The sequence below is a fragment of the Labeo rohita genome, chromosome 12 (genome assembly GCF_022985175.1).
Source record: "Labeo rohita strain BAU-BD-2019 chromosome 12, IGBB_LRoh.1.0, whole genome shotgun sequence".
Classification (NCBI taxonomy): Eukaryota; Metazoa; Chordata; class Actinopteri; order Cypriniformes; family Cyprinidae; genus Labeo; species Labeo rohita.
Window position 1 is genome coordinate 464320 of NC_066880.1, and position 21798 is coordinate 486117.

The window sequence follows — 21798 nt, forward strand, 5'->3', positions numbered from 1 at the left end:
ATGTTCCCGCCCCAAAGTTTGCATGCCTGTAACTCAAGAAGTGTTAAAGATATCTTAACATCCTTTTAGATTTTAGTTCATAACAAACCTTTTTTTTAGCATCCTAATTTTTAAGGCCCTATATGGTTCAGTTCCAGAGATACTGGGATGTCGATACGGCTCCAAGAGTAAATTGTACATTTTTAGCGGTCAGAAACGATATGTGGGTCACTTTGTAAACAGCTGATACTTACTGTATTAAATGTGAAATGTCTAAAGAATAAATAATGTTAAAACTAAAAATGTAGCTTACTTTCCTCTATTGAAACAGCTGTATTGAACTGTATACATCTCTGAGCGCCAGTCGAGGCGATGTTGAAAACAGTTGTGCTGCCCAATATTTGTGCGGAAACTGTGATACATTTTATTTTTCAGGATTCACAGATGAATAGAAAGTTCAAAAGAGCAGCATTTATTTGAAAATTAAATATTTTGTAGCATTATAAATGTCTTCACTGTCACTTTTGATCCATTTAATGCGTCTCAAAATGACAATTTTCACCTGATAATTGGAGCCAAATTACAGGAGGGTAAAAATGACTTTACACAGCTGGCAGCATCATCATGTTATTTTTACACAGAGATTGGCAGCTCTATTAGTGAAATCTGTTGACTTGAGCAAACTTTGTTGCATTATATGCCAACGGGGACCATTCAAAAATTGGAAAAAAGCATTTTTCAAGCTTTTTTTCTAAAGTTTGCATGCCCGCAACTCAAGAAGTGTTAAAGATATCTAAACATCCTTTTAGATTTTAGCTCATAACAAACTTTTCTTTTAACATCCTAATTTTTAAGCCCTTATGTGGTTCAGTTCCAGAGATACTGGGATGTCAATACGGCTCCAAGAGTAAATTGTACATTTTTATCGGACAGAAACCAAATTTGGGTCACTTTGTAAACAGCTGATACTTACTGTATTAAATGTGAAATGTCTAAAGAATAAATAACGTTAAAACTAAAAATGTAGCTTACTTTCCTCTGCATTGAATATACATAAAACATGCAAACGAGTCATTCTCATTCAGTGTTTGCATTAGAAACTTGGACACAAAGCAAAAGATCAGATGAACCACAACAAATGAAACATCAGAGTCTCGCTCTGTCAAAACCAGACTCTACATAATAACACATCATAAATATGAGCGAATGTGACGTGCATCAGCTGTGATGTTGCATGGCGACCGTAAACAATCCATAGCATCGCGGCGTCTACGGGACACGAGCGTTTCGTCAAACTAAACGAGCGTCTCGTTATGATTGATGAAGCAGTAAAACTGAATCACGGCTGTTTACAGAGAGATCACAGCTTTACTGCTGAAATTCAGCCGTATAAACACTACAGCACAGACGCACAGTACTACTGTCCAGCGTGAGTGTGTGTAAGCGTGTGTGTGTGAAGTGTAGCGGCTGAGGTTTCTACATTTCAGATGTGGTTTGTTGAAGATGCTTATGTAAGACTCTTGATTGCGTAACGTCAGAAACAGGCAGAGGAGGATCTGAACTCAGACTCCACTTTCTGGGGCTTTTTATTCCCATCATCTTCATCATCATCATCATCTCAGCGCTGTTCTCCCATGATGCATCAGATGTGTGGTTCTAATTAATACATTAATGAGGTGACGCCTGTGGGCTGCTCAGACATCAGTCGGTGTTTGCTGCGGTTCGTATCGACGCTCGCTCTCCACGGGATCAACGCTAAACCCGCTCTCCAGCGCAAGTGTCTAGAGATTCACAAATTAAGATACATTTACTGAAGAAACAAAACCACAGAAGATAAGAAGTGGTGTTACTGGAGAAATCGATCAAAATGAAGTGGATTCATGACTAAAACAAGAACAAATATCTGCCAACAGAGTCAGAAAAATCTACTTCATTCAAACAAGAGAAAGTTTTCATAAAATGAAAAAGTAAACACAATATTTTACATTGAAAATGATTTCATGTCGATATAGTGGAAATACTGTAGTCAAGATGATCCAGAAAACACAGACTGTCAACTTTAAAACACACTGATTCACTGCTGACAGAGATTGTACAGGTCTGATGAGTCTCTCTAGCAACACCCTAGCAACCACCCAGAACACCCTAGCAACCACCCAGAACGGCCTAGCAACATCCTAACCATCACACCCTAGCAATTACCCAGAACATCTTAGCAGCCACCCAGAACAGCCTAGCAACCAGAACACCATAGCAACACCCTAGCAGCCACTCTGAACAGCCTAGCAACCACCCAGACCAGCCCAGAATCCAGAACACTCTAGCAAACCCCTAACAACCACCTTAAACAACCTAGCAATCAGAACACCCTAGCAACTGCCCTGAACAGCCTAGCAACACCCTAGCAACCACACAAAACAGTCTAGCAACCAGAACACCCTAGCAACAACCGAGAACACCCTAATGACCATCCAGAACAGCCTAGCAACATCCTAACCATCACAGCCTAGCAACACCCTAGCAGCCACCCAGAACAGCCTAGCAACCACCCAAAACAGTCTAGCAACCAGAACACCCTAGCAACACCCTAGCAGCCACCCAGAACAGCCTAGCAACCAGAACACCCTAGCAACCACTCTGAACAGCCTAGCAACACCCTAGCAACCACACAAAACAGCCTAGCAACCAGAACACCCTAGCAACCACACAAAACAGTCTAGCAACCAGAACACCCTAACGACCACCCAGAATGGCCTAGCAACATCCTAACCATCACACCCTAGCAATCACCCAGAACATCTTAGCAGCCACCCAGAACAGCCTAGCAACACCCTAACCAGAACACCCTAGCAACACCCTAGCAGCCACTCTGAACAGCCTAGCAACCACCCAGACCAGCCCAGAATCCAGAACACTCTAGCAAACCCCTAACAACCACCTTAAACAACCTAGCAATCAGAACACCCTAGCAACTGCCCTGAATAGCCTAGCAACACCCTAGCAACCACACAAAACAGTCTAGCAACCAGAACACCCTAGCAACACCCTAGCAACCACCGAGAACACCCTAATGACCATCCAGAACAGCCTAGCAACATCCTAACCATCACAGCCTAGCAACACCCTAGCAGCCACCCAGAACACCCTAGCAACCACTCTGAACAGCCTAGCAACCATCACATAGCACACCCTAGCAACACCCTAGCAGCCACCCAGAACACCCTAGCAACCACTCTGAACAGCCTAGCAACCAGAACACCCTAGCAACACCCTAGCAGCCACCCAGAACACCCGAACGACCACCCAGAATGGCCTAGCAACATCCTAACCATCACACCCTAGCAATCACCCAGAACATCTTAGCAGCCACCCAGAACAGCCTAGCAACACCCTAGCAACCACCCAGAACACCCTAACGACCATCCAGAACAGCCTAGCAACATCCTAACCATCACACCCTAGCAACACCCTAGCAGCCACCCAGAACAGCCTAGCAACCAGAACACCCTAGCAACCACTCTGAACAGCCTAGCAACCAGAACACCCTAGCAACACCCTAGCAACCACCCAGAACACCCTAACGACCACCCAGAATGGCCTAGCAACATCCTAACCATCACACCCTAGCAATCACCCAGAACATCTTAGCAGCCACCCAGAACAGCCTAGCAACACCCTAACCAGAACACCCTAGCAACCACCCAGAACACCCTAGCAACCACTCTGAACAGCCTAGCAACCAGAACACCCTAGCAACCACCCAGAACAGCCTAGCAACACTAGCAATGTATCTGAAATGACTGTTTGACTGTCTGGAGACAGTTGTTGTTTCGCTCCTGCGTTGAATCTGGACTGAAGCAAAAGCAGTTGTAAATCACTGAGTTTCTAAATGAGAGGGAAGGTTTGATCAGTCCAGTGCAGGATCGACTGAGGTGTTTTTCAGGGACTGTCAGTGATCTGACGCTGATTGTTCATGAGTGAATCCTGAGCGACTGCTGACTGTGCTCACGCGTCTCTGAAGGCTGTAAATGGCAGCAGATGTTTGTCGATGGGCAGGAACGCTCAGATGCGCGACGGTCGCTCACGCTAGCGGCTCACCGGCGTCCGCCGCTGACCTCTCTTCAAAGCCGCCGCAGCGTTTGATGCTCCGCTCTGTGTTTGTCCTCTGGATATTCTGGGATGTTTGACCGTCTGACGGTTTCCTGATTAGCGTTAGCACGCGTTCCTCAGGAGTCTCTCAGCACGCCTCTGCTAACGCCGTCTTAAGGACTATAAAAAGGTTTGTGTCGCTGTCAGAGAGCCGGCGAGAGCCTCATTTATTCATGAAGCATCAAAGATTCAACCTGAGGAGTTTCTCACGAGCCGCAGCACTACGAGAGCTTCATATCACACAAACACTTCATAGAACATCCGCTTTATAACATTACTTTGGCTGTTAGGGGAGTTTGTGTCCACCAAACAAATAAAAATAAAAAATCTGTAAAGTATTCACTCAATTATATTTACATATACACACAGATATTTATATTAAGTCAATATTTATTTATTTATTTATATAATATAATAGCCAACCCCAAGATTCTAGTGACTAAAAGTAGATCATACAAAGCACAGAGTAAAACAATAAATAAAATAATAAATCATTTTAAAAAATGTTGAAAACAAAAACATAAATGCCCAGGTTATTAAACAAACAAATAAATAAATAAATAAATATTCTGAAAAACAAAATGCAAATGTCGGGGTCATATAAAATAAAATAAAAAAATAAAATAAAGTAAAATAATGCCCAGGTCAATAAATAAATAAATAAATAAATATTCTGAAAAACAAAATGCAAATATCTGGGTCATATTAAACTGAAGTAAACTAAACTAAACTAAACTAAAACAAAACAAAACAAAACAAAAAAAACAAACAAACAAACAAACAAAACAAAATAAAACAAAATAAAATAAAATAAAATAAAATAAACTTAAATTCCCAGGTCATTAAATAAATAAATAAATAAATAATTATTCTGAAAAGCAAAATGCAAGTGTCTGGGTCATATTAAAATAAAATAAAACTAAATAGTATAATATAAAATGTCTGGGTCATATTAAAATAAAATAAAATAAAAAAATAAAAAAATAAAATAAAATAAAATAAAATAAAATAGATAGATAGATAGATGGATAGATCATGAATGATGGACAGATCGTCTAAACTCACCTGAAAACACACTGGGGATCTTGGACAGGAAGCTCTTGACGGTGCGGATGGGAATCCCGTTCTTCTCGTCCTGCATGCGAGCGATGATGTCTTCCATCTGGATAGAGAGAGAAAAGAGAAAGAGAAAGAGATCAGCTTCGCAGCCTGACGTCTGGAACAATCACAGTAATTACATGCTTTATAATTAGCCTCCTATTCTGTGTAATTATGCTTAATTTCTGTGTGATTAAACATACTGTTGCACTCACATTTACTTTTCACTCTTGACAGCACGAACTCCCTCTAAACCGCCATACAGCACCGCAAACAAATACCAGACGAGTAACCGATCCGTTAATACTACCATTAATATAAAATTAATCTAAATAAAAAATTCTTATGAATTGGAAGTCAGCAGCTACCCCTCCTTATCACCAATGGGTTTTTGACTTTTTACATGCTCTCAGGATGGAACAGATTCGGTTCACAAAAAAAAAAAAAAAAGCCTGAACTTTTTTTTGAGAGTCTGAAATATTTTAAGGAGACAACTGTATCTTCATTTTATTTTATTAAGTTACTTATTTATTTATTATATTTTCTTTTTTTTCTTTGAATGTATAACCATAATTACCTACTCTTTTCTCTTTTTTCTCTTAATGTAACAATGTTGAGTCCTCTTCAAATAATTTGTTACCCTTAAAATTATTTGTTACCTGCCTTAAAATGTTAAGTTCATTCGACTCAAATAGGTTTAGTCAACTTAAAATGTTACGTTATACTAAGTGACAACTTAGATATTTGAGTTGATTCAACTTACATTTTTAAGGCTGCTGTAACAAACAAAGCTTTTAAGTTTAACAAACCAATTTTTTTTTGTTTAGTCAACTCAAATATCTAAGTTGTCACTTAGTACAACTTAACATTTTAAGTTGACTAAACTTTTTTGAGTTGACTGAACTTTCTAAGGCAGCAGGGTAACAAATTATTTTAAGTTAACTCAACAAATTGTATTTTTTTTTTGTGTGTTTTGTTTTTTTTACAGTGTGGTTGTATGCTACATGTAGATAATTGTATATCTATATTAATTATAGTATATTACTATATTTACGTCATTGTTGCTTTCTGTCTGACCTGAACCAAGATGAACGAAATAAAGGCAAAAAAAAAAAAAAAAAAAAAAAAAAAAAATTTAAATTATTGTAAAGTAAATTCTAAAGATAAGAATTTAAAGCATTATCATAATAAAAATCAAAAGTGCAATCATCACTGAGAATAACGACAGTTATAAACAAATTCAAAAATAATTAGCTAAACTAAATAATTTTAAATATTGTATATAACAGCACTACAAATACAATACTCATATTTATTAGTTTTTTTTATAACAGTACTCATATTTATTAATACTTTTATTTTATTTTATTTTATGCTTTTGGCATCAGGAATCAAACCCATGACCTTGACCCCACGACCCAATATTTTATTTTATTTTATTTATTTTTTATTTATTATTATTTTATTTTAACCATAGAGCTTTTATTTTGGCATAAAACAACAGAAAATTTTCTTAATTCATGAACCATTCTCATTACAAACTTTACTGTTTTTTTTTTTTTTTTTTTGTCTTTTCTTTTTTCTTTGGTCATCAAGTTTTTACATTTTAAGTATTTAATTTAATTTTATTCTATTTTATTTTTTATTTGCTTTTATGCATTTGACAATGCCCGGGAATCGCTGGTTCGGCTGACCTAACTCATGACCAAGTTTTTTAAGTTTAAGTATTTTATTTTATTATTATTTAATTAAATTAAATTAAATGTTATTTTATTTTATGCTTTTGGCACCGGAAATCAAACCCATGACCTTAACCCCATGACCCAATATTTTATTTTATTTATTTATTTTCAGTTAAACCATGGAGCTTTTATTTTGGCATAAAACCACAGAAAAATGTCTTAATTTATAAACCATTCTCATTAAGAACTTTACTTTTTTTTTTGGTAATTTTGAAAAATGACCCAGACACGTGTTCACAGGATTCATCAGTTTGTGAATGTTTGTGTACATTCACTCCACTCACGTTTGATGAAGGAGATCTGCTGTCCGGTGCTTCCTGAAAGAGGATCCAGACTAACACTGATGTTTGTCATATATATGTGTGTGTATGTGTGTGTGTGTGTGTTCACAGGTTGATCTATTTTCAGTAGCTTTTAGATGTAGTTGTGTGTGATGTGTGATGACGGGGCTTTCTAGGGATTTGTTTCCGCTTGTTTAAACTCTGACGCTCGCTTCCGACGCTCAGCCTGAAAATCCCTTTTAATCTTCCAAACAAAATGACATTTGGGATGCTGAGAGACTCCAGCAGGGGGCGGAGTTAAGCCAGGAGCAGGTGTGAGGCTCTGATTGGCTGGCGCTCTGCCGGATCGAGACGTTTGATTGGTTTGGCTGAACGCCACACAAACTCACAAACAAACTCAAGCCAACAAACGTCAGATTTAAGGGGTAAAGTCATTGTATGTAGTAAATATTGTCAAAATGTCGAAAACATTTTGTTAGACATCATCATTCTCTCTTACAAACTGACAAAAATCAGTTTCCTTTCATGTAAATATAAACAAGGGATATAATGTAATATCATGTATATAACGCCTGAAAATATAATTAAGTAATTAATTATTTAACTTATTTATTTTCAAATACATAAATAAATAAATGTCTGGGAATATTACTACAACCAAACAAATAAATAAATAAAATGTAATACATCTATATCTTTTAATGTCTGAAAAAACTTAAATGTCTGGAGAATATTGTAATAAATTATAATAAAAATGTATTATAGTTATACTTTTATAATTTAGCAATTCATTTTATCAATACAAGATTTTAATTTAGTTTATATGTATATATAAAAATATTAAATAAATAAATGTCTGAAAAAAGGAAATGTTATTATCATTACTTTAATGTATATTAAGTATTATAAATTATAATAAAAATATAATTATATTTTATTATAAATTAAGTATAAGTATATATTAAAATATTAAATAAATAAATAAATCTCTTTACTTTTTAACTATATATTTTAACTATATTTTTGTTTAATGTCTGAAAAAGGACATGTCTAGAAAATATTATAAATTATAATAAAAAAATATAATTATATGTTATTATAAATTAAGTATCAGTATATATTAAAATACTAAATAAATACATAAATAAATAAATCTCTTAACTTTTTAACTATATATTTTAACTATATTTTTGTTTAATGTCTGAAAAAGGAAATTCATTAATTCAGATTTTAATTAAGTTTATAAGTATATATATAAAAACATTTGTTAAAGTGTCCTGAAGCTGTCCAACTCTCTGCTGTATAAGGTCATTTTGACACTTAAACTTCTGTAATCTCACATACTAAAAGCCAAACACACACAGGCACAGTGAGATGTTCCTCACGGCCGTGAACAGAGAGCGTCCTGGAGTCTGGCATCGCTCGACCCGCGGACCACGAGAGAACAAAACCGGTTTACTGACTCATTCAGCTGCTCTCGACCCTGAGACCGAGTCCAGACTCCTCTGATCTCCAGCAGCACTTCTGCAAAACCTCCAGACGACACCAAAACACAAACACACGGATCCAGAACTCCAGACACAAAAATCACTGATATCCTGGTTACTCCAGAATCCGACTCACACATCAGATTTCAGACTCGCACGTCGGATTCGAATCTCAGAGTTTACATTGGCTGTCAGTCCAGTGACTCGAAAAGCTTAAAAAACTCACAGTACTGATGAAGGCTGAGAGCTGACAGTGTTTTACTCTGGGATATTAAACCATTAGACAGTCTGATGACACACAGAAAGGATCTCAGTCAAGTGCTGTGTTGGAATAATCCAGCGTCTGAAGCACATTCACACTGCAAACACGCTTGGATTTATTAACGCCACAAAACGTATCTTGTTGCATGTGTGTAAAAAGCAAAATAAAATAAAATAAAAAGAAATCAGTGACTTCAATCAGCAGGATTCATATTAAAACAAACAAACAAATATGTATATATATAAATAAACCAACAAATAAATAAATCTATTATTATAATTATTATTATTTATAAATGAATTAACTAATTATTTTATGTTTATTTGTATTTAATTTTTTTAATATCAGTTCATGCATTACACACAATTTTTAATGTGTGTAATTTTTAATGTCTTTTTATGAATTAACTTATTTTTTTAATTTTAATTTTAACTCATTTGATTTTAATATCAGTGCATGCATTTGAAACGAAAAACAGTGTTTACATTTTTTTTGTTTAAGTGTTATTTTAATATCATTTCATGCATTCCCTATGAATGAATTAATGAAATTAAAATAAAAATTGTAACATAAAATAAAAATGATTTAATTAACAATAAATAACCTGAAATGCAGTGCAAGCTGCTTTCGTGTAAAACTGTCTGCTGAATGCATAAATGTAAATGTAATGCTAATGCACAGGTGAACTGCATCATATTATTCAATAAAAACATTGCACAGGATTTGATTTTAATATCAGTTCATTTTCTAATGTGTGTGATTTTTAATGTCTTTTTATGAATGAATTGATTATTTTTTACTCAAATTTTATTTTATTTTAATATCATTTCATGTGTTCCCTGTGAATGAATTATTTGAAAATAAAATAAAATAAAATTGTTAAATAAAATAAAAATTATTTATTTATTAATAAGTAAATTGAAATGCAGTGCAAGTTGCTTTTGTGTTTGCTGAATGCATAAACATAAATGTTAATATTGTAAATGGAAACTATTACTTTAAAATATAGTAACGCTAATACACTGCATCACATTACTCAATAAAAAGCAATGTACATTACACACAATTTTTAACCTTAATGTCTTTTTATGAATTAACTGACTTTTTTTATTTATTTATTTACATTTTATTTATTTTATTTTAATATCAGTTCATGCATTCGAAACAGAAAAACAGTGGTTTTTATTCACTAGTAGTGCTTTTAAAATAAATGACTTTTATTTTTATTTATTTAAATGTTATTTTAATGTCATTTCATGCATTCCCTATGAATGATTTAATAAAATGACTTTAGTTACTTTAAAAAATAGTAACACTAATGCACAGGTGAACTGCATCACATTATTCACTAAGAAAAAAATTGTACAGGATTTGTACATCAGAAATTGACTGGATTGTAAAATTAGCTGAAAAGAAATGTTCTGATGAAAGATAATGAAGACAAACATATTTTTCTTTAAAATAACGTCAGTAGTGAGTCATTCACAATAAAAGGAGGAACATGAATTCGTGTTCTCTGTACAGTGACTCCCACGATGGCATTCACTAAATGTACAGTAAACGTCACAGATGTGCCTGATCTTCCTCCGTCGCCCTCAAACCATCAACCTCATCCATCCACATGCGAGACAGTTTCTCCAAACCTGATAAACAAACTCAGCAAATTTTCAGCAAATGTTCATTGTTAGTCATGATCACTATAATCTCTGTGACCTTCAGTAATAAAACCACTGTTAGTGTGAAGGAGACTCAAGAACAGCTCGAGTGTCTTTACTAACCTTCACACAACACTCACGTTCTCCCGCTGACGTTTTTCTATTATCAAAGTTCATGAAAAGCATAATTTCCCATGTGAAAGTGGCCTTTCTGTGAGTCTCCCCAGAGGCGGCTTGTGCTAATTCACTCTAATATGAGCACAATAATTAAGAATGAGGCTGATGAGCAGATAAAGCCAACACTAACTCAAAGAACACAAGAACTTACTGGAACAGGACGTCCCGTTACAGACACACACACACACACACACACACACACAGGTCTGTTACTGTGGAATCAGCAGAGGAAAACAATGCATGCAAATTGTTTTGTTTTCTCCATGTAATGGACTTCATTGGTGCCGTGATTTTAAACTTCCAAAACGTAGTTTAAATGCAGCTTCAAAGGCTCTAAACGATCCCAGACGAGGAAGAAGCGTCTTGTCTAGCGAAACGATCGCTCATTTTTTTCTGAAAATAAAAATTTGTTTATTTTTTAAGCACAAAAGTTGGTATAGCGCAGGCTCTGGAACGCGCATCCACGACTCTACGTACTATTGAATCACGTCGAAAGGTCACGTGGAACTACAGACCCAGTGTTTACAAAGCGAACGCGCAAAGACTAAGAAAGTGCAAGTAAGTCAAACACTGTTTACAAACAAAAAAGTACAACGATGTCGGACGATTCTGAAGTTGTAGGAGAAAATAAGGAGTTTTTCTCCATACTCAGTACACAGACGATCAACTTACACGTGATTCGTAGTAGTGAAGTTCGAATTATTTTATCAATCTTTTTTTGAGTCATTTTGTTCATTTTAGCAAAATATAATTAAAATGTTACATGTTACTAACACATCTACTGCTTACACAAACGTTGATCACACTACAAACAAGACAAAACTATAATGCTATAAGAAACAGAAAAGATTCATTCATTGTTTACCTGGGTCTTTAGTCTATGATTAGCTCAGCTCACCTCTTATCTGACAAGTTTTCGGGTTTGAGTCGTTCGTTCATCACGTGACGCCCCATAAGACGAACGAACCACTCGAAAAACCTGAAGACTCCAAACAGGTGAACTAATTCCAGTACAGAACCTAATAGGATGAACGAATCACTCCCCAAGACGATTCGTTCTTTCTGAGTCACATTAAAGATTTATTCAAAATGAAAGGTTCGTTCAAGAACAACCTGTGGACGCGCATCTCAGAGCCTGTGCTACACCAGCTTCTGTGCTTAAAAACTAAAAAAAAAAAGTATTTTCCAAAAAAAATGAGCAATCGTTTCGCTAGATAAGACCCTTCTTCCTCGTCTGGGATCGTTTAGAGCCTTTGAAGCTGCATTTAAACTACATTTTGGAAGTTCAAAATCACAGCACCGAACAAGTCCATTATATGGAGAAAAATCCTGAAATGTTTCCATCATTTCTTCACGACTGAAGACAGAAAGACATGAACATCTTGGATGACAAGGGGGTGACTACATTATCTGTAAATTGTTGTTCTGGAAGTGTAGTTCTCCTCTAACACTAATGTATTCATCATCTCAGTGTTTGCTGCTGAATCACTTCTGTTGCTGTTTGTGCATTTACAAAATTGGCAGTTTTCAACAGAAACAGCATCATGAAGAGCATAAAGCGTCATGAGGTGAAGAGTGAAGCGGTTCGTCAAACTCTGTTCGTCAGGTATGAGGAGAGACTCCTGAATGATTCATCCGTTCACAGGAATCACAGTTGGATCCGCACACGCGTGATTCTCCGTGTTGTGTAACACTGCAGACTTTGACTCATGTGGAGGAACGTACCTTTGGAAACCAGGACAGCGATTTCAAAAATAAAATACGCAATTGATGCATCAGAACTGAATCATCAGAAGAGAGAAACACCTTTAGTGCGGCAGAGAGAGAGAACAGTTCAGCACAATATGAATAATTCACATTCACTTACCAACAACTGCACGACTGTCTTCATTTACAAAAGGTGAATACATTTCTATACACACTGATGCTCAAAAGTTTGGGATCAGTAAGACTTAAGTTTTTTAAAGAAGTCTCTTCTGCTCATCAAGGCTGCATTTGATCAAAAATACAGAAAAAATCTGTAATATGGCAAAATGTTATTACAATATAAAATAATGTTTTTTATTTTAACATACTTTAAAATAGAATTTATTCCTGTGATGAAAAGCTGAATTTTCATCAGCTGTTACTCCAGTCTTAAGTGTCACATGATCCTTCAGAAATCATTCTAATATGCTGATTTATTATTAGAATGATCAATGTTGGAAACAATTGTGCTGACAAATATTTTATGGAACCTGTGATTCTTTTTTTTCCAGGGTTTTTTCATGAGTAACAAGTTAAAAAGAACAGCATTTATTCAAAATATAAATCTTTTCTAACAATGTAAATCTATGCTATCTTTTTATTAATTTAACACATCCTTGGTGAATAAAAGTATTTATTTCTTTCAAAGATTTACTAACCCCAAACTTTTGAACGGTAGTGTATATTGTCAGAAAACCTTTCTATTTTAAATAAATGCTGTTCTTTTTAACCTTTTATTGATCAAAGAATCCTGAAAAAAGAACCACAGGTTCTAAAATGATATTTGTCAGCACAATTGTTTCCAACATTGATCATTCTAATAATAAATCAGCATATTAGAATGATTTCTGAAGGATCATGTGACACTTAAGACTGGAGTAACAGCTGATGAAAATTCAGATTTGCATCACAGGAATAAATTAGATTTTAAAGTTTATTAAAATAAAAACCATTATTTTATATTCTAAAAACATTTTGCAATATTACAGATTTTTTCTGTATTTTTGATCAAATAAACGCTTGATGAGCAGAAAAAAAAAAAAAAAAAACATTACAAGTCCTACTGATCCCAAACTTTTGAATAATTCACATTAATTTACTCATAAACCTGCATGAATCTCTGTCTTATTTAGAAAAGGTAAATAAATGTATATATTTGAAATGATATATAATATTTTGTTTATTTATTATTTAACTATTATTATTAAGTGATTTATTTTTATATAATTATTTTTATTATCTTATAAAATTTTAAATTATTTATTTAATTATTTTATGCAATTACTTAATTAATGCTATTTAAATGTATTATGCTGGCATCTCTTTTCCAAAACATTAAAATGAAAAAGCCAAGTAAAAAAAAAAAAAAATCAGCTAAAAATAAGAAAAATCCAAAAATATAATAACAGTAGTTAATCTGAATTGTGCACTATATTGAAAGTCTTCTGCTTTGTGCAATTTAATCACAGTCAGTACTTTTATGGTGCTTTTTGTCTTTTTGGAAAATCTCTAGCAAAATAGTCATTTGAAATATTTGGAGAAACATGAGGATGAGTAAATGTCAACAATTCTCATCCATGTACATAATCCAGCCTCAAAATGCAAAACTATGAACTTTATTTGTAAAGTATTTATTTGATTTGATTATACAAAAATAGACACTGACCTGAATACTTAATATATTAAACCATTTTAAAAACTATATTGTGAGATCTACCAGCCGTGAAGAGTCCTTACTGACGTCATTATAAGACTGCGAGTTAAAGGATGATATTCCTGCGATTAACTAACGAGTAACATTTACAGTAAAAACCTAACAATTTAATCAAAACAAGCACTTCAAACGTACTTCACTTATACAACTGCTTTTACAATCAAACAGGACGTTCAACAAACGAAGGGTGTGACTCGAGCATCTCTGCTTTCTGAACAGCCGAGTTCATGCTGTTCTCTCTCAGGTCCTCTGCGGAGTCGTTCAGTGTGCAGCAGAATGTAGGTGACCTTGTCTGGAAATCAGCTCCGAATTTTTATAAGCGTTGAGGCAGGAAGCCACAGACTTTAATATTTCATATTTTATATATTCCAATGAACGAGCACACACCTACACATCTTCATCTTCATGTTTGAAGCCGTTCTAACATTAACTGCTCCGAGTAACTGCACTTACGGGGCCGGAGCTGCAGATGTGGATATTATAGAGAAACAGTGAGGGACCTTTGCAGTTCACAGGTGTAATTACCATTTAAAACCTGCCATTAGCATAATATCATTTCATTAGCGTCCGATGGGCCGTCAGAGGAGATTCAGTGTGATGGGAGCGATTTACCCGTCCATCAGAATCCACCGCAGAAACACAATCAGCAGATGAACACAAGATCTGAACACAAACGCTGCTGCTGCTTCTGTCCTCATCTCTCTCTGTATCTTCATCTGTGTTCTTCTTCTTCTTCTTGTTTTGATCTGACGGTCCGATCTTCTGCTTTGTTAGTTGTGCTGAACACTCTCTCCAGAGCGTCTCTGTTCGGCCTAATTTTAACGAAATAATAAGGCCAGAGCTCGGAAATAAAGCTAACGACTCATTTCACTGCGAATGACAGAGATTTTGGAAGATGCTCTGTTCATGCGTCTGTTATTAGGACACTTGATCAAGAGCTCATGATTTTGCTTGAGGAACACAGTGATCTTTCCTGTAATCACATTTCCTTTTGAAACAGGAAGTCTGGGTGGAACAGATATCTTTGAAACAGACAATACACTGTTATTCTAGAAAGACGTAAAAATGAAATTAAATAAAATACATAACTGGAACGTAAAAATGAATTAACTCCCATTACTTTTAATGAATGAATGAATGACAGGATGAATGAATAAATATATTAATATTATTTTTAGTGGTTATACACTGAGTTAACGTTGTACTGGTAAAACATTATTATTATACTTTAAAAACCTTTTATTTGTTTTAGGGCTGTCAAACGATTAATTGCAATTAATCACATACAAAATGAAAGTTTGAGTTTGCCTAATACATGTGTGTGTAATTATTATGTTAATATAAGTACACACAAATTACTGTATATATTTAAGAGAAATATGTTATTTATGCACAAAATATTTTCATTTATATATAAATTCTATAAAAATTATAATACTTGTAAATATTTCTTAAATATATACATGAATGTGCTTGATTTTATAAATACATAATAATTACACACACATATATTAGGCAAACTCAAACTTTTATTTTGTACGTGACTAATCACTTTTTTTTTTACTGCAATTCTAAAAATGAAGCATAAATTAGCTCACTTTTAATAATATAATAATATAATTTAACAAATGTAAAAAAATGTAATGTTTTTTACTCCAATGAATTTGGGGTTAAATTAATTACGATTAATACCATGCCACCTACCACAGAGAAATAAATAAACAAAAAATAAATAAGTAAATAATTAGACTATACAGAACAACAAATAATAAAAAAAAATTATGAACAATTTTTTTAAAACTTATCTTTGATAACTTAAATCTAAAACATTAAAAATCATTTAAATGCACTTAATGAATGAAATAATGTTAATATAACACATTTTAACAGCCATTAAACATATGGAAGCCCTTTTCCACCACTGAATAAAAAAATATATTTTTGTAATTTTTCTCAGAATTCTGAGATTATTAGGTCAGAATTCCAAGATATAAACTTGCAATTCTGTGAAGATATCAGTCTTTTTTTCTCTTCAGAACTGGACTTTATAACTCGCAATTGCGAGTTTGTATCTCACAATTCTGAGAAAAAAAGTAAACGGAAACAGGCTTCCATAAACAGCTCTAATTTCATTATGCCAATTATAATTTCTTAATTAATATGTGCAGGATGTTTATATCACAGCTAGCTTCTAAGACACTTTCCAGTCTTTTAATGACATGAAGCATCACTGACTGATGTCTATAATAATAAATAATAAAGCACAGCCACCAGTCGACCGTCCTGAGACTGAACAGCAGAGGAGAGAGAGGAGAGCAACGCCGCGCTCTGATTGGAGGAGGCAGCTGTCAGCGGTTGTCAAGGGCAACAGGATGCATTTCTATTTTTAAGTGAGGTGAGGGTGAGGTGCAGCACGTGCCTTCAGGCTCAAACACACACACACACACACTGAATGCCAACGAGACGCGCTGACACTTCACAGCTCACATTAAACACTGCCAACACCACACACACACAATCAGACATCAATCCTGAGTCACACTGAATACTTAATCGAGGAATAAATGAGAGTCAGATGTGATTGTGAATCTGCAGAGATTTTAGAAAGGTGCATCACTTACAACAACAGCCTAAAATGATGAATAAATAACTTGCAATGTCAAAATCATGGGTTTGATTCCCAGAAAATGCATGAACTGATCAAACGTACGGTTTTAATCCAATGCAAGCTGCTTCAGATAAAAACATCTGCATTAATGTAAAAGTAAATATTTGATTACTGACATGATGGAGCACGTCATGAAGAGAATTTTAGGTTATGTATATTGCATTACAAAGGTATTCATAATGTATATTGTAAATGCATTACATCTTTACATAAATAATTGTAACCAAAGTTAAATGTATAATATTATTTGAAGGTTTGTTTGTCAGGTGTTTTAAAGCATTATACCTTTATTACCTATATGAGGATGTACCAATGAACAGATAAGTATCTTCAACTGTGGTTACAAATATTCAGGAATCATTGAATGCATTATAGGCTGTATCACAAGGAAGAATTAATGCATTGAAACTACTTTTATAATGCATTATATATGAGGCTTTAAGTGAAGTGTTAGCAAATTGTTCTTTAATAACTGATGAGTCAGCGGACCTGTCAGACCTTTAGTAAGGGTTAGACGTGTGTCAGATAGGCAAACGCAGCACATGTCAGGAAATCATTCTCTTCAACCTAACAAATGAGACGGACAACTAGAAGCAGCATCCTGTAATCCTGTCTTTCATAAACATATTATCCTTCAATAACTAGAAAGCCTTGGAATGGAAAAACAGAGCAAAGCTTGATGGGAGAGGATTCACTGTACTACATTCGCCGCAGTGAAGAGTCAGATTCAACACTTCAGTAGTGTACTACAGTACCACTGTATAATGTAACTGTGTAGTATAACTGTATAGTGTACAAGTGCTATAGTGTAACTATACAACTATAGTGTACTATAGTATGACTACAGTGTAACTGTGTGTAGGTGCATAGTGAAACAGTGTAAATGTATAGTTTACCATAAAGCAACTGGTGTACAGTGTAACTGTATGTAGTTGTATTGTGTATTAGTGCTATAGTGTAACTGTATAGTATACTACAGTGTTGTAACCACAGTTACTAGTGCTATAGTGTAACATATATAACTATAGTGCACTATAATGTAACTGTATGTAATTGTATAGTGTACTACTGCAATAGTGTAACATATATAACTATAGTGTACTATAATGTAACTGTATAGTCTACTATAGTGCACTAGTGCTTTAGTATACCGGTATGTAAAAATAGTGCACAGTAGTGTAACTATATAGTGTACTCAACTATAACTGTATAGTGCATTACATATAGCTATGTAGTGTAACTGTACAGTGTACCAGTATATAACTATAGTGCACTATATTGTAACTGTATAGTGAACTAGTGTTTTAGTGTAACGGTATATATCTATAGTGCACTAGTGCTTCAGTGTGATGGTATGTAAAAATAGTGCACTGTAGTGTAACTGTATAGTGTACTGTAGTGTAGCTATACAGTGTAACTGTATAACAGTATAGTGTAACTGCAGTGATTCACGGTTGACAAAGAACGCAGCACGTGGATGCATTGATACTGAACTGAATACAGACTTCAGAGTCATGACTGTCTGTTTTGCAATCATAAATCTGCTCCTGTTTCTGACTGATGTGTTTCCAGCTTCTCTTTGATTCATCAGTGTGATTATTGATGAATTATTAGGCCGCATGTAAACGCAGCTACCGTCCCTGAACCCTGAAAGTCAGACAGCAAATAAACCAAACCGAGCGCTCGATCATTACAGCGGCACCGAAGATCCAGATCACGGGTCATCTGACACTACTCCGACTCTCAGCGTGACTCAGGACTTCTGACACTTTTCGCATTTTCTCTCTTTCTCTGTTTTCCTGACGGCACAGCGTGATGCATGCTGGGTAATCCGCTGAGAGAATGAAGAGAAATGCAAATGTCAGAACACAAGACGACACCCACAGTCCCACCACAGTAATCACACACACACACACTCTCATGCTCTTCTACTCACTCGTGCGTGTGCGAGTGTGTGTCTGTTCCTATAACCTCAATTTTTAGCCTCAGACAGCAGCACTATAAACACCAGTGACTCAGCAGAGTCTCCACACACACACACACACACACACACACACTCTGTGACTGAACTGTGATTTCAGTGTGTATTTGTAATACATACATTCAGTGTGGTTAATCATTGATTTTCACAGTTAATAAAGTCACAGACAATACAAAATGGAATATACAGTTTGTGTAAATCTACTTAACTTGCTACTAAGTGCCTCAAACAAAATATCTCATCAGAATCAGTGTGTTTAACAGGCTTTCATGAACCCCAGCCACAATGATGCATCCAAAATTAATTAATGCGTGTTAGTATATAACAATGGGACTTCAGCATGCATTAAAATGTATTACCTTATTAATTAATTTTACAGAAATCTGCAGTGATCTGTTAACGTGCAGGGTAAAGTTAACTAAAACTGAAAAAAAAAAAAAGATTTTCATTACTTGATATAAAATAAATGTTAACTGAAATAAAATATACGAAAAAATTATTTCAGCTAGTTGCCAAAGCAACATTTCTAATTTCAATGTAAACTTGATGTAATAAAATAACTAAAACTAAAACTGAAATAAAAATTACTAAAAAGTATAGACATATTAAAAAACTACAAAAAATGACAAAAACACAACAAAATTAATAGTTAACTAAAAAAACATCTTTGTTAACTGAAATTATATATATATATATATATATATATATATATATATATATATAAAATAAAAAAATAGTAAAATATAAAAGTTAGTAAAATATCAGATAGTTGCCAAACCAACATTTCTAATTTCACTGTAACTTTATGTACTAAAATAATTAAAACTAAAACTGAAATAAAAAGTACTAAGAAATATAAATCTGAAACTCTGAAATCTGAAACTTAAAAAAAAAAAAAACTTTTTGTTTTAAATAAAATAAATATTAACTGAAATAAAATAGATATAAAATGTCAGCTAGTTGCCAAAGTAACATTTCTAATTTCACAGTAACCTTTATAACCTTTACTAAAATAACTAAAACTGTAATAAAAATTACAAAAAATATATAGACATATTAAAAAACTAAAAATGTCAAAAACACAACAAAATGAATAAAAAGTTAACTAAAACTGAAAAATAAAAACATTTGTTATTTGAAATAAAGTGTTAACTGAAATAAAACATATATATAAAAAAGTCAGCTGGTTTGCAAAGCAACATTTCTAATTTCGCTGTAAAATTTCTGTCCTAATATAACGAAAACTGAAATAAAAATGACAAAAAACATAGACATATTAAAAAACTACTAAAAATGACAAAAACACAACACAATTAATAAATAGTTATGAAAACATCTTCGTTATTTGAAATAGAATAAATGTTAACTGAAATAAAATATATATAAAAATATACAGTAGTCAACACTTGAAGCAGATCAAAAAAGTTCAACAAAGTTGTCCTAAGACAAGAATGGGGATTGTTTTGGTTTTAGGACAACTTTGATGAAAGCTTTTGACCCACTTCAAACGTTGACTACTGTATATTTCAGCTAGTTGCCAAAGTAACATTTCTAATTTCAATGTAAACTTAATGTACTAAAAATACTACAACAAAAATTAATAAAAAAAAAAAAAAATATATATATATATATAGATATATTAGAAAACAAAATTACACAAAACAAAATTACTAAAATTGTAACTAAAATAAAAAGGAAAAATATTAAATAAAAACTGATTCAAAATATTGATAAAAACTACAGAAATATCTCAATGAAACCAAAATTACAGTGTTAACATGCAGAGGGCCTATATTATGCTATATTATATTTCAAATATAATATACCCTATTATATAACATATTATGATAAATCATTTCAGGAGGTTTGCAAAATCAGAAACTAAACTCTAAACTACATCCCTCAGCGCTTTTAGTCCAGAAGTGTGTAGATCATGTGCTTCCAGTGCTTTCTTGAGTATCTGTAAATACTAAAGGCGATCGATTAGAGCTGTTTCTCAGCGGTTGATGCGGGTCCGTCTGAAGCTCAGCAGGAGCTCGTTCCTCTCCGAAGGGAAATGGCAGCTTTCATCGGCTGTAAGACAACACGTACCTGCTTCATCAAAGAATATTAGTCCGTAATACAGCGTATAATCGGCTGCTTGGGCTCCTCTGATTGAATATGCATGGTTGTCTTTGTGCTGGAGTGCCAATAAAAATACCCCTCGTTTGATGTATAATTCCTCCCGCTGACGCTATTGATTAAGCGCCTTTCAAAGCGATCGGGAGAAATGTTACTCGCGCAAATCGATGGCGATTCCCAGTCCTGCTGGGGTTCCTAGGCAAAACGGCCGCAGATGAAATCCCAAAGCGAGCGCCTACGGTTCACTCTGATCCCTCCAATGGGAGAAAACAGAGAAAGAAAAGCACTGAAAAAAACAAATGATCTTAGAATGAAGATATAGTGGTGGAGAGTCTTCTCTTCATACAGAACTGTAAAATACATGAGGTGGATCTGATTCTACTCTTGCAAACTTTTTTTCAAATATACTACAACAAAAACAAGGCTTGTTTAAAGCTCGAGGTCAGCATGACAAAAAATTAATACTTTTATTCATCAAGGACACATTAAATGGATAAAAAGTGACAGTACAGACAATTATAATGAAACAGAAGATTTATTTTTCAAATAAATGCTGTTTGTTTGAGCTTTCTATTCATCTGCAAATCCTAAAAAATAAAACGGTTTCCACCAAAATATTGAGCAGCGCTACTATTTTCAACACTGATAATAATCAAAAATGTTTCTCGAGCAGCAAATCAGCATATTAGAATGATTTCTGACGGATCATGTGATGCTGAAGACTGGAGTAATAATGCT

The 21798-nt window shown here is 34.1% G+C and overlaps 1 protein-coding gene across 2 annotated transcripts in view; it reads right to left on the bottom strand.

Annotated features, from left to right (window-relative positions):
* Positions 1-21798, bottom strand: part of rgs7b (regulator of G protein signaling 7b) — a 56479-nt gene that overhangs the window by 22377 nt on the left and 12304 nt on the right. For both annotated transcript variants that reach the window (XM_051124911.1, XM_051124910.1), the window contains exon 3: positions 5194-5290. In XM_051124911.1, the coding sequence (XP_050980868.1) occupies positions 5194-5290 (97 nt within the window). The remainder of the gene's footprint in view (positions 1-5193; positions 5291-21798) is intronic.